The sequence below is a fragment of the Porites lutea genome, chromosome 3, assembly GCF_958299795.1.
Source record: "Porites lutea chromosome 3, jaPorLute2.1, whole genome shotgun sequence".
Lineage (NCBI taxonomy): Eukaryota > Metazoa > Cnidaria > Anthozoa > Scleractinia > Poritidae > Porites > Porites lutea.
The window spans coordinates 36,598,047-36,612,843 of NC_133203.1; the positions used below are offsets into that span (position 1 = coordinate 36,598,047).

Here is a 14,797-nt window from a genome sequence, read left to right on the forward strand (position 1 = left end):
ACTTTTTAGTCTACATGTGTGGTACAAGCACTTTTTTTAAACAAAATATTATTCTATGATGTCAATTCAGAAAAAAAAACATAGTTCTGTATGCGAAACGAGGCAAACAGGGTCACGTAGAGGAGTATTTTACCTTAGAAAGGGTTAAGGTTAAATATAATGAAGGCCTTGGTAGTAAACTTCCAATCAAACTTCCCTTTGCTACCATGGACTAAAATCTTTAAACCCTATAGACGAATCTTTGCTGACGTCATTGTTTACATTTGTCCTCATTAGTATACGACTTAAGTGTAAACAAAGATTCGCCTACATTGGCAAGCAGCATTCGCTGCTGCTCGATTCAGTCATTGGCTATTGAACTGTCCGATTTGACCTTTCCGATTAAAGAAGGAGATTCCAATCGGACAGGTCAAATTGGACAGTTCTGGTGCTGCATCAGCCAAATTAATATTAGCAATAGGACTGAGTGGAGTCCAATTTGGTCTGTAATCATACGATTGATTGACAAATAGTCCGATTTGTTTAATTATGCAGGCCCGTAGCAGGGGGAGGGGCAGGGGGGCTCGAACCCCCCTAGAAATTTTCGGACTTGAATCAAATTCTGCTACGAAAGTGGAATTTTTCTACTAAAATGGGTAGCTGTCAATGGAAGCTAAAGTTTCAAAGTATTGTCGATCGTAGTAAGATTATGTACGGTTTTTCTTCTGTGCAATTTCGAACTGTGTAAATGAACGAAATCGTATTTTTGCTCTGCCAAAAACAACCAACAACTTTAAAATATCTGCTTATTAAGCATCAAAATAGTCAGAAGCAAAATGGATCGAAATGCACCAATGACAAGCCCACCTGAACCACCTCATGATGTTGCGTGTTCACAAGGACAGAACAGATGCTCTGACCCTTGTAGACGTAGCTAATGACTTCGTTGGGGGAGAAAGAAAAACGAAAGCAATTATTTGGCAAATTTTGCGCGAACGATATCCCAAACATGTTCTCTATTTTGTCAAAGTCAACACAAACGGAAAATTATAGACAAGAACAAAAGGTATTGTAGACAAATGTAGTGATCTGACATGTACCAAGAAGTATGCTTTAACCGAGGGACCGAAGCAGGGGGGGGGGGGGGAGTTAATGTGGGCCACTCGGTCAGCCCCCCCGCCGGTCATTTTATGCCTGCTACGGGCCTGTTATGAGTCTGACGGTACAGAGCGCATTGGACGACACGCAGTTCTGTTACCAATTAATCATAACTATAACAATTTTTGTGATATTTTAGGCTTTATAAATTTAACAAAAAAAAAGAAATTCCGAGAGTTTTTTTTTGTTGTTGTTGTTAGCCGTGAAAATAGCCATTTAAGTGCGCGCTTGCGAAGGCCCGTACTGTCCTATTACACTGTCCTATTAGTGCTAAAATCAGGACAGTTGACAGCCAATCAGATTTGAGAATTTTGTTATAGTTATGATTTAAAAGCAATAAATAAGTGCTACTGAGAACCAATCAGATTCGAGAACTTTGTTATTGATACAATTATAATTTATAACAAATTTTAATCATCATCATTTTCACAAAAATGATGATAATCATAATAAAAACAATATAAATAAATAGAAAACAGTTTACTGGCAGATCAGAATGGTTAGGTTGATCAAGGACATTTCTCGCACTAATTAAATTTCCTTTACCGTTCATTGCAGGGCCGTCACAACAGTGCAATAGTCCAAACGTTTTCACAAAGGGCAAAAAGGGTGAGGAGCTTAAATGCCCATTTCCTGCCCATATTGTCTCCTGGTTCAAAGATAACAGATCAATTATCAATGGAACGGATGATCTGTATCAAATAGAGGAACGGTTAAGCAATGGTAATGTTCTTAGCAAGCTATTCTTCTCCCTTGTCCGTATGCAGCATGCTGGATCCTACACTTGTAAGGCAAATACAAGTCACAACAATACAAGAAGCTGTGAAGTACAAGTTTTTGTTGAATGTAAGTGTTTCAAATTTCACTAACTTTCATCACGAGTATCAAAAGAATTTAAAAGGACTGTTCTCCCTGTGGTTTTGGGGATCATGGAAAAGGTCGCAAATTTAAACACACACAAAAAATGAGTTTAGGTGGTCATGGAAACTAAATTCTGTGAAACCAGGAAGGACATAAACGTTGATTTTGAGATCTTAAACACACTTCTTAGATTTCGATAAAGGGAAAAGGCCCATGGACGGAGTTGGAATTTCCGGAAGTCGCTAGTCTTGGTTATTAGCAGGAATAAAGTACTGGTTTCTCCAAAATGTTTTACAAGTGGTACGCGTGAAACCAACAGCAAAGGGAGAAAGAGTAATGCAAACTACAAGCGGACTTTTCCATTACCGACAAGCACGTTAAAAAAGTCCACGGTGTTTCAAAAAACTGGTTTGCTCAACTCCTATTTTTGCGTATATTCAAGTTTCAAGCTTAAAAAAATCAATATATATAATTAAGTTGAAAGATTACAGGAATTAACAAAATTATCGCCAAAGGGAAAATGCGTTGATCTTCTAACAAATTCTCTCAACCAATTTTTCAAGACATATATGAAAAAGAAACCATACTAGAGAACTTTGGGGCTCACAGGGTAAAATGAACTTTTGTTCTCAGGTGAGGAAGGCTATATCAAGGCAACACCCATCATGGTCACTGCCTCAGAAACCTCCAACGTAAGCCTGTATTGCTCGGTATTGTCCGGGGCAGACTGCTGGTTTTTAGATTCCTTCAAGTTAACATGGGAGTTTGAAAACGAGACCCTCGAAAACAATACCATTAAGTATACAATTAGGGAGCATCATATAAACAACAAGTGCAAAGACCGACGACGACTGCTGTTTTCTCTGGAAATTATCAACGTGACATATAAAGATGATGGAAAGTACTTTTGTCAGATGTCTTGCGATTCGGGAAAAAAACGTTCCTTTGTTTGGTTGCATACGGTCGCGCAGCTCAAAAAGGTACAGTCGAAGCTCTCGAAAGCGACCACCTCGGAAAGTTCGAAAAAAGTGGTCGTAACGAGAGCTGGTTGCTTACGAGAATGAGCTCTCGTAAGCGACGAAGTAAAACAATAAAACAACAGAGTGTGGTCGCCTTCCAGAGCTTCAGAAAATCATTAATAATTCCTAAATACAATACCATACAATACCATACAATACAATACGATACTTTATTCAAGAGAGAAAAACTAAAATTACAAAATATCTCTCGAAAGGGGATATCTAGAGGTCAACCCTAAATAAAAGATTCCCCAAAAATAAAAGATAAAAAGGTAAAATACAGAATCTAAAACATTATATTTAAAACCTAAAAACTATAATCATTTGCATATCATATATAATTGAAGATATTTACAATCGTATCAATCAATATTCATATAAATATTCCTTAATCTGTTGCGAAATAAAGTCAGCGATCCTGCGTGTACAATCTTTAGGCAAGTTATTCCACACATTAACGATCCGTACAAAGAAAGAATATTTGTAGCAGTTTAGGATGGCAAATTTTACATGGAGCTTATAATCGTGATTGGCTCCAGTTCGATTAAAGAAAAAACAAAAGAAATTAATGCTGTTTAATGAGTGTCTTTAGTCTAATATGTAGACACGGCTAAACTTTAGACCATTACCGCAGTGTGCAGTTTCATTGAAATGTTGATTTATGTGAACAAGACTCTGAGTGGTCGCTTACGAGAGCTTAAAAGCAGTGAAAAAGTCCAGTTGGGTAATCCCAGCCAAAAGTGGTCGCGGTGGCCTATGGGAGCGATCACTTTATACGAGTTCTTTTCATTACAAAGTTCAAGTCACAGTTCAGACGGGATTTCACTAAGGTGGTCGTAACTATAGCTGGTCGCTTACGAGGGTGGTCGCAAGGAGAGCTTTGACCGTATCATGTTTATGAACTGAAAATCAGTTATAATGTAGTTATATTAAGTCACCTATGAATTATATGTCCTTAACCAATCAGATAATAAGTTGTTGAAACTTGATCAAGGTGGGTTAGTTACCTGTCACAAGTGCAAAAACTCTTCCTGTGTCATTGGTTAAAACATCAATTCGGAAAGTTGTTAGTTACTAGTGTCGTATGACTACAGAGTGAATTGGACTCCATTCAGTCCTGTTGCTAAAATTATTATTTGTACCCAAGTCTACAACCTCGTTCTCAGGTTCTCTCTCCTACCCTACGGATAGGAGAGAAAACCTGGGAGCGAGGTTGCCCAAGTCCAGTCGCGCTGGTTTAAGAGAGCAGACGTAAACAGCCGAAGTCTATACCCAATTTTAGACCATAGTAAGTCATATACTTGGATTAAGAGTCACGTTTACGCTAAACGGCAAACGTCAAATTCAAGTTGAGAATTCTTCAGAATAGAAAAAAAGCAGATAAAAACTGTCTAGAACAATCCTTATGGCTTCTGCTTTTTTTTGAGTAGCAGTAACAAACAGTAAAAGACAATTAAGGGGAAATCTTGGTCACGTGATACAAATTCACGTTTGCGCGTTTTAATAGTGAGAATAGAGAGATTAAGATTCGCGTTTATATTACGCCAAGCGGCAGACGTGAATTTGTACCACCTGACCAAGTTTTTCCCTTATTTTCCGTTTTCTCTTTATTGCTTTTACACAAAAATAAGTAGTTGTATGCCAGATTTAACCATAGGAATCATTTGGGACTATTTTTATCTGCTTATTTTCTATTCTGGGAAATTCTCAACTTGAGTCTGACGTTTTCCGTTTGCGGTAAACGTGAATCCTCTCTATTAAGCTTCACGTGTAAGGCAAACCGCAAACGTGAGATTCAAGTAGATAATTTCTCAAAATAGAATATGAGCAGATAAAAACAGCTCAAAAGAATTCTTATGAATAAAAAATTGGGTGAAACTACTTATCAGTATGTGAAAAAATAATGAACAGTAAAAGGACAAGTAAAGGGGAAACTTGTTCACGTGGTACAAATTCGCGTTTCCCTTTTAACGTAAACGTGTTGCTTAACTTCTTTATACTCTCTCTCTATTGTTGTTGTGCAACCCACATACCTCTTATTAGAGAGTACCTTCCCTGCCTTCATGTTCTAATCTAGTCTAAGGACATACCAGTGCGTTTCGACACATACATGCAATTAAGTTCAAACTCCCGCTTTTCCGAACTGTTAATGTCGTGTGCATTTGTAAGTTAATAGGGAGCTTCAGCAACGACGAAGGCGACGGCAATGAGAACGTTAAAAATGCAATGGGTTTAATTAGCAAAACAGCAACTTTATAATCTCTGCACGTGCATCACGCTTTTTTATACATTTCTTTGCCGTCACCACACGACTACTTAATTGTCCGAATTGCGGTCCCCAAGAAATTTGACATTTTCGGTGGAATGGAATAAACGAGACAAAGTTTGAAAAAAGAAACGCGAATTCATTTTAAACGTGACGTTTCCGCTGCCGTCGTCGATGCTAAAACTACCTAAAGCTAGGTTAAGAGCACGGTGAATTGGTGAATCGTTTGTTAACAACGTTCCTGCGGTTTATCTCACTATGCTCTCCCTTTCGCTTTGGCGTGGGAGGTACGGTCTGACTGTACGAGATTAATATCGAGTGTGATGTCATACTCTGCATGCGTAGGTGATATACGTGCTATGAATGGCAGTTTCCACTCTCTTGACGGATGGTCCGTCTCAGAGGAGTTAATTATCCTTTGAGTAATTCGCGTCAGACACCTAATCTGTCCCATGTTAAAGGGACAGGCTCACGATTAAGCGCATGCTGATTAATTAAATACTTTTTTTCCAATTTATTATTAATTCTATCGGTTAATAATCCCACTCACATGTATTTCAGCGATCTCAGAGTGTATTTCAAAGTAGAAGTGTACTTCAGAGTAACCTGGATTAGAATGGAAGAGTACTAAAATCGCAGAAAAAAAATAGTGGATTATGCCAACACTACCAACGTTTATTGTAGATCCAACGATTTTATTCCGTGGTTGATTAATTTACAGCTATTTGCAAACATTTAAGTTGATCAAGTGCAAGTGACTGCTAGCTAGGGGAGTGTGCAGATTGGTTCTTTGACAACATTATGACATGATCATATTGCTTGCATAGACGATACAGCATGTCCCGGCAGAAAATCAACATTTTAATAAATGAGAATGCGCTGAACCGTGAACCTGTCCGTTAATATAAAAACGAGTCTGTCTGACCTTAACCGTCTGTTTGTGCGTTGAGTTTGACAGATTTTGAAAACGGATTATCCTTCCCTAGTGTAAGAACGGCCAATGGCTTTAACAGGTTCTGTGCATAAGGTTAATTTTTGATATTTGTTATTTTTGGTGCTTTTGTTATTCTTTCAGTGCCAGATGTTAGCCAGAAACATGAAACAACACGTCCAATAACGTTATTCAAAGATCACGCTACTTACAGTAAGTATAAACAAAAATATAATAATCAGCATCGTTATTACACATTGTACGCACTGTCTGTCTTCATTAACTTTGAGCCTACAGTTCATTTTGGAAATCACAACCTAAAGATTAGTTAGGCTATCTGCTAGCAGTCTGTCAGCACAACTTCAGATTAGCTACCTATCTGTTAACAGGTACCGTATTTATTCGAATAATCTCCCAACCTCGAATTAGCGCCCACCTCGAATAAGCGCCCATCTTAAAGGTAGAAAAAGTTAATAAGCGCCCAGCCTCGAATAAGCGAATAAGTACTAATAAGAGACTTCCCCGAAGACGGAGTGTTTTTGACGAAGACGGAGTGATTTTGGAAATCACAACCTAAAGATTAGTTAGGCTATCTGCTAGCAGTCTGTCAGCACAACTTCAGATTAGCTACCTATCTGTTAACAGGTACCGTATTTATTCGAATAGGCGCCCAACCTCGAATAAGCGCCCGCTCTCAAGCTCCCGCCCGCCCAGGGCGGTTAATCGAATAAATACGGTAACTTACTAATCTGAGGGTTGCGCGCACAATGCGTGATTTCCATGATTAATAGAGAGATTAAGCATCGCGTTTACGGGAAACGGCAAAAGTGAATTTGCTCCACGTGACCAAGTTTTCCAGTTACTTATCGTTCACTGTTCATTATCACAAATCGGTAGATTCACGCCAATTCTATCCATAACAATTGTTTTAAGCTGTTTTTATCTGCTCATTTCTTATTTTGAAAATTGCTCAAGTTAAATCCCACGTTTGCCGTTTGCCGTAAACGCGATGCTTCTAATCGTCACTCTGTCTCTCTTGTTCAAATCACAGGTACATCAGCTGTCTTGAAGGATTGGATTGTTGCCTGTGTGGCCGTTTCTGTTTTTGCTGTAATTCTGGCGTTGTTTTGTACACTGAAAAAGAGAAGACGTGCAAGAATAGGACGTTACAATTGTAAGTTCGTTATTAAACTTGATCTCAAAGGGATTGACGGTTTCAAGAACCAATTGAGTTTTGCAAAGACTTCTGGGATTGTTACTAGGGACAGGGAAAAAACTTGAACAATAGCTGACCCGCGCGTCCCGAATAACAATCCCAGAAACAATTGCGGGACGCACTTCGGCTCCAGCTCCTCCTCAGGGGCTTCGTTTTTCGCATGGCGGAGGCGAGCGCGAAACGCGAGTGACTGGTGATGAACCGCAAGGGACGATGGGAAGGGTACAGACGGCGGGCGAAGCCCATTGTCTCCTTCCCGCCTTCCTTTGCGTGCACAGCGAAAGAGAGACGTCTGGGTACGAGGCAGTTTCGGCTCCATTTCTTTCTCGTTTCTAAAGTGGCGAATTAGTTTGCGAATCAGCCATTTTAAAGTTCCGCGTAAGACTGGGTGCCCAGTGTTGTGTCGAATTGCACATTGGGACTGTTTTGGGACGTTCTTGCTTCGTTCATTGGTTATTACGAAATTGCGTTGTAATCGGGTTCAAAATTCCGCTCCGAAACAGTAGCATAGTTAGTGCCGTTGTTATTGAATGAGACTGAGTAGGATGTGAAGAATTATGGAGATCGAGAAGATCTGCATAATTCTTCACATCCTACGAAAGTCAATTCAATAATTGTTTCATTATTCATTCAAAATGTTTCTTATAAGTTCTGAAAAAGATAACCTCCTCGTAGACTTTCTTCAAACCTTTGGCCTATTTCTCGGTATGGTTTCAAAAACTGATGTTTTTCCTTGCAGAGTACTCCTCAAAAAGTAGATGAAATCCATCGAGCGATATATTTAACGTATTCTTGTATTTCTTCCGTTCAGATTTATTTAGAAATCAGCTATTTCGTCTTCGGATAACCGTGAACACCATTTGTTTTAGTTCACTGGTGAAGAAACAGCTCGGCGGCGTGGTGATGATCTGTAACCTTAGAAGCCTCTTTTCCTTAAGCAGTAGACCACAACTTTCTAGGGGTTTACCGTCGTGATAACCCACGCGGGGATGTTGGGAGAACACGAGAAAAGCTTGTAAATCACAAGCTGAAGGTGAGTGATTTGATACAAGTTTTTCGAGTGTTCTCCCAACATCCCAAGTGGGTTATCACGCCGGTAAACTCATAGAAAGTGTGGTCTATTGGTTTTATAAAATGACTTTAAGTTTTCTATGAGTTTACCGGTATAATAAACCATAGGTTTTTAACAAATCACAACGCGCCTACTATCTTAGTTATTTTATAAAATCAAATATGCGTTCAATCAGCCTCGTTTTTAATCAAATAGACCATCGAATCGATGGTATATTGCTCGCATCTTCCGAATGTAGTAAGCACCAGTTGGTTATGAAGAATTAGAAATATATTTTGAATGAATAATAATACAATTTATACACAGTCACAAGCTGACAATCAAAGTGACCAATATATAAAGAAGAAGATATAGAGGATATTACACGGTGGCGCGAAGATATGAATTTTATTTTCGAGTGGCAAAACAATACTTTACGAACGAGCGCAGCGAGTGAGTAAAATATTGTTTTTGCCACGAGAAAATAAAATTCATATCTTCAAGCCGCCGTGTAATGTTCTTTTTATTATATAGACAAAATGATATCGATTTTTATAATAGAGGGAAATTACCAAAATTACGCCATCGATAACCTCACATGTGAGATTATGGAAAATAAACCACTCGGGTCCCGGATGTAGTTTTTATGAATGTTACCAGTCCGGAATATCCCTAAATTTAAGGACAGGACCAACTGGTCACGCGACACTTTACAACCAATGAGAGGGCGCGCTTGTGTTTATCAACAAACAAATCAAAACATCGCCCCAGTGATCAAAAATTTTCAAAACAACCATCAGCTATAATTATTTTATTTTATTTTTCTTTGTACAGGGTTGATTTTTTTATTCCTGGCGTAGAAACTGTGGGTGGTTTTTCTATCTGCTCCAGTCCCAAAACACTTAAAGACACAAGCACCATTGAGCTGGCTGTTAAATACAGTGATCACCCTCCCGCTCTTTGGGTACACACCAAGGTTTGTGTTTTATTATAAGCATTTGCCTATTTTATGCTAAAGTATCGGTAAAATTATCAAAATTGATTTTCATTAATTTATTAGAAAACGTCAGCCAATAAAAATATTAACACCACTCTCAAAGTAGAAGTGTTCATTGTGTAGAAGTAGACTCAGAGCACTTTCTGTTTTTCAGAACTAATCAGCTAGACCATTCCAGTCATTATGAGAATTACACTTTTAATCAAAACTCTTAGTCAGATCCCAAATAGCATGCACGAAGGAAGAGGTGTTTCAAAAAAGCTCTTGGAAAAAAGCATTTTTCATTGTGAAAATGAGTGGCTCGGCTATGGTCTGGCTGGCCAGTTCTGACTTTTGGAAGGCGTCCTCAGATTTAACTGTATTATTTTCTAACCTTAAACTGTTTATGACTGTATCTGTGTTATGTGGACTGCAGATACTTTCAATCAATAATATTATAAATGTTTTTACATGTGTCTGTTTTTAATTGTAGTGCAACACTGGCAGCAAGGTTCAAATGAGAGTTGGTGGTAACTTTTTCTTTGATCCAGAACCTGGAGCTCCAAGCCCGGACTTGCTTCTAGTTGCTGACGGAGTTGGTATTAACCCACTTTATTCCATACTGCAACATGTTGGTGATATTACCAGCGATCCCCAGCATAATTATACTGCAAAAACAATATTGTTATTCAGTGCAAAAAACCAAGATGAGCTGCTTTACAAGGTACAGAAACTAAATCAAAGTATTTCTCCTTGGTGATCATCATATTGATTCTCATAACCTTGTTTTTGGATAATATATTGATATTGTTGGGAGAAAACTGATGTTGATCAGTCTTGGGATTTCAAGTTTTGAGGGTCTCTTTGGGGTGTCTTGATCCCACATTCCCGTTTAAGGAAATCCGGATTCCGGAATCTGAGAAAATTTTGCTTGCAGAGTCCAGAATACAGGAAATTTTTGCTTGTGGAATCCTGAATCCTGGGCTTTGTATTACGGAATACTGTCAAGGAATCCAGAATCCCGCTGATGATTGGAATGCGGAATCCAATTTCCACTGTTAAAGAATCCTGAATATAGTACCTGGAATCCAGAATCCATGGTATGGAATCCAGAATCCAAGACTGTCTTGCATACCTGCCAACCTCCGGAGATCTAAAATCTGGAGACTCTCTATTTTGCACTACACCCCCCCCCCCCCCACTCCCGAATGTCAACAGCACCAACACCCCCACTCCCCCCCCCCCCCCCCCACACCAACAAATTGCCTTAGGACATTATATGACATCTTACATGACGTACATGGGATCAAAATGCGCTTTCATCATTGTAATGACGAACTAATCTGTGTCATTGACTTAACATGTGCAAAAATGTCCCAGGAACTGTACAATGAATAAAAAAAGTTCGAATTTTGTGAAAAAATTGACTAAATTTCAAACTAAAGCACAGAAATAATCAAAAGGTCCATTTTATCCGGGAGATTTGGTGAGCTAACTGGGAGATCGGGAGATTTGATGAAAAACTTGGAGACTCCCGGGAAAACCGGGAGAGTCGGCAGATATGGTCTTGGATTCCCTTACTTGGTGCGTGAAAATTCCACCTCCTGAACTTCTGTTATCTTTATCCTGAATACAGTTTTCTTTCCTTATACTACCTCATGAGAAAATAATTTCTGAAATTTGATTGGCTTAAAGCGGTGGTATTTCAATTAAATTTGAAATACCTACATGTGAAAATATCACTCGTGGTATTTATGCCAAATATCACTACAAATCATGCTATTACCCATACTAATACCATATTCCATGCCAACATTTTTAGCAAATCCCACTTCATGAGCAGCAGTCAAATGATGTATCCCATCTAGAAATTTTGTGTCTTTGCAAATTCCGCTCTGTATTTTGGTCAAATCCTGGATCTCGAAAATACCCTTCAAGACCCTGCTGATATAATTTACCCCCATCACAGTAATTCTCATTCCCTACCTTTCGAAATTCTTGTGTGGAAGATTTTTACTGTAACGTAGCACAGCCCCTCACAGATGATTGTTAGCATTGTAACATTGTACCAGTGGAAACTGCATTCCTTTGTGATGATGCACTGTACTGTGTGCACTGATCAGGGGCGCTTTCCATTCAACCTAAAATTCCGGAAAATTTGGTTGGTACATCAAATGGAATGGACCATTTCAGTTTGGTCCGGCCAGAATATGCACGACCAGCTTTGAAGGTGGTCCACTTTGACCGGTCCTGTTATCTTGGTCAGTTGGACCGAAATGTCCCTTTCCATTTGACAAAATTGTTGTCCCCAGTACCACTCTTTTGTATCCTGCTTACAAGAACAATAACCAAATGCACGGTGGCTTGGGTTGGGTCTGTGTAACCGGAATGTACCGTTCTATTGGGCATGTGAAATTTCCGAAATGTCAAACCGGAATTTTGGTTGAATGGAAAGAGCTCAGGGCTACCACCTTCCCCCAGTTTATGAAACAATTTGCAGCCTCGTCAAAACAAGGCTGCAAATACCATAAAATTGCGAAAATAAGCCTCGGGGCTTATATTTTTCAAAGGCCCTTTTTGAGGGGCTTATTTTTGGAGGGGCTTATATTCGGAGGGCTTATCTACGGAGGGAAATTTGCATTTCAAAATTGATTGGGCTAGCCGTATAGTTGGAAGTAAATTTACCGTTTTTGCTTTGTTTTACTTTGTATTTGATTGCAATTTTCCAAGTACAAGCCCCTGGGTGCTTATATTTAGAGGGGCGATTTAACGGACAGTTTTTTGCATTACCGGATGGGGGGGCTTATATTTGGAGGGGCTTATACATGGAGGAGCTTATTTTCGGAATTTTACGGTAACAGAAAACATCACTGATGAAGGGATGCAGATGGGTTCCAAAAGCTCTGCATAACTTTCAAGAGTTTGTTGGCTTTGAAAAATATCTTTTTTTGTACTGTATTCGTACTGTATATTACTATTAAAGTCCTGTTCTTTGTTGATAATTCTACCTTGTAATACTCACTGTACTTTTAACTCATTGCAGAATTCCCTTTTGCAAATTTCTAAAAGACACCCTTCAATAGTCTGCAAGTATTTTACCACAAAGCCAGGAAGTGACAATCAAAGACCTGCAGCAGAGAGTATACAATGTATGTAAACCTTTCCAAAAACGTACAAAAATCTACTTTGGGTGACTGTTGCTAACAATGCTAAATCCTTTACTTTGCTCTCAGTGCTCTGAATGACAGGCATGACATGGAAGGGATGTGGACATGCAAATGCCGTTTTAAATCTATTTCTAGATCCACATAATTAAAGGATAATTACAGGATAATTATCCTGTTATCTTACTTATGTCTTCAAAGTAAGCAAATTTCTACGTCATGAAAGCGCCTAAAATCCTGCATATACCATTACAACCTACTCTTGTGTTAGTTTAAAGATAACTTTCAAAACACTTACCACATTAAGTCTTTTTTTTTTCGCATACAAAGACCCCCTAAATCACTATCAAAGATCCAAAATCATTTGCAAAGTTTGTTGCTGGATTGCAACTATTTCTGCATTAGGCTGATTTAGTAACAGGACGGGAACGTCAGTTGGCGACGGGAAAGCGCGCGGAAAGGACTAAACACGACTTCCGGTGCTTAATTTGCCGCTCTACCATTGGTCAAGCCAGTTGTTTGAACTGCCCGCGCCGTCGTCAACTTACGTCCCCGTTCTGTTGCTAAATCAGCCTATTGGCAAAACAAAGCGACGAATCCGTGATCAGAAGACAGAACACTTGACCGCAAAATGACCACACTTCAGTCCCAGTCAGCTATTGCCAACATTGTCAAAACCCCAGCGTCAAGAAACTTCAAGTGGGATCATTTTGAAATTTTAGCTTCAGGCAAATCAGATTATCACTGCAAAATAAAAGACATTGTGTATACAGCTTTTAATGTCAACATCAGCAGTGAAAATCTGATGCTTTGTTAATGCATTTTCAGGTCACCATGGTCGTATAAGCGACTCGAGTCTCAAAGAAGCCGTGTCTTCCCTGGACAGAAGTCAGCTAACTTGTTATATCTGCGGTCCGCCACCTATGATAAAACATGTAACTGATATTTTACACAGGCTCAACATTGGAGACAGCAGAATACACTTCGAAAAATGGTGGTAGCCAACAGCTTCCAGCCATACAGCTTAAGAGGGAATCCATCAGGAAATTGAGTAATTTTAGTTTTCAGTGGAGAAAAACCTTTTGCCAGAAAAATGTGAATAATATCGCATTCTTTTTTTACATTTAGTTACATTTTTCTAGGCCTTAGGGCTATGGATATTATTAGTTATATGTAGTAACACCTAAGACTATTTCGCATGGGAGCCCGAGAAAATAGATGTCAAATAGCTTCAAATTTCACAAGAATTATGAAAACACAGGTAAAATTCTGAAGATTTCATGTGTAAGACGTCATTTTGTGAAATTTGACATTAATTTATTTTCTCCGGCTCTCATAAGAAATTTTCTTTGGCGTTATTACAGATAACTAATTACATCTATAGCCCCTTGAAAAATGTAAAAAACAATGCAAGGTTGTTTAAATTATTCTGGTACAAGGTTTTTGTCCAGTGAAAATTAAAATTACTCAATTTCCTTATGGATTCCGTCTTAATGCATGTAATATGCAATTGCCTTGTACAGTGTGGTTCCCGTCCAGAGTACAAAAACATCCTCGAAGTAGTATAGGTAATAGCATGATTTGTAGTGATATTTGGTATAAATACCACGAGTGATATTTCAAAGTTGTTATACGTAATTTCACGAGCCGTAAGGCGAGTGAAATTTGAGACAATTTTGAAATATCACGAGTGCTATTTATGCCAAATGTCACGTACAAATCATGCTATTATTTGTTTATACTGCTACCCACAAAAGGTTTGTAATTTTCACATGTAGGTATTTCAAATTAAGCTGAAATACCACTGCTCTAAGCCAATCAAATTGCAGTAATTTCTCATGTAGTAGTATAAACTCCCATACTATCCTAAATTTGGAATAACAAATGTAGCACTCTGGGCGATTTTTTGATGACTTGTGGTTGGTTTTTGAATAGAGAGGTGAAGTCGTTGAAGTCCTGAATTTTTTTTTCAGGCTTCTTTGCGCAATTGCATAAATTGCGTTCACTGCGACAATCATTTCTTCATTTTCATTTCATTTCCACAGTTCATATATGATTTATTTCATATAATCATTAACACTCATTTCTTTTACGGGAACATATGAACCCACAATTGACCTGCTCCCAACGTCAGTGGCTTCATAGCTCAGTTGGTAGAGCATCGCACCGGTATCGC

The 14,797-nt window shown here is 38.7% G+C and overlaps 1 protein-coding gene across 1 annotated transcript; it reads left to right on the forward strand.

Moving 5' to 3' along the window:
- Positions 1 to 815: 815 nt before the first annotated feature.
- LOC140932222 (oxidoreductase NAD-binding domain-containing protein 1-like) lies at positions 816 to 14,002 on the forward strand. The gene is made up of 8 exons (XM_073381856.1): positions 816 to 909; positions 1,696 to 1,983; positions 6,359 to 6,427; positions 7,266 to 7,392; positions 9,316 to 9,457; positions 9,951 to 10,181; positions 12,501 to 12,606; positions 13,450 to 14,002. Exons 1-8 carry the CDS (start codon positions 816 to 818, stop codon positions 13,620 to 13,622), a joined length of 1,230 nt encoding a protein of 409 aa, XP_073237957.1. The 3' UTR covers positions 13,623 to 14,002.
- Positions 14,003 to 14,797: the final 795 nt, after the last annotated feature.

Coding starts and splice junctions, on each gene's coding strand:
- LOC140932222 (XM_073381856.1), top strand. CDS start 816: ATGGATCGAAATGCACCAATGACAAGCCCACCTGAACCACCTCATGAT. Junction 6,428..7,265: donor CAAAGATCACGCTACTTACA/GTAAGTATAAAC, acceptor TTCAAATCACAG/GTACATCAGCTGTCTTGAAG. Junction 12,607..13,449: donor TGCAGCAGAGAGTATACAAT/GTATGTAAACCT, acceptor ATGCATTTTCAG/GTCACCATGGTCGTATAAGC.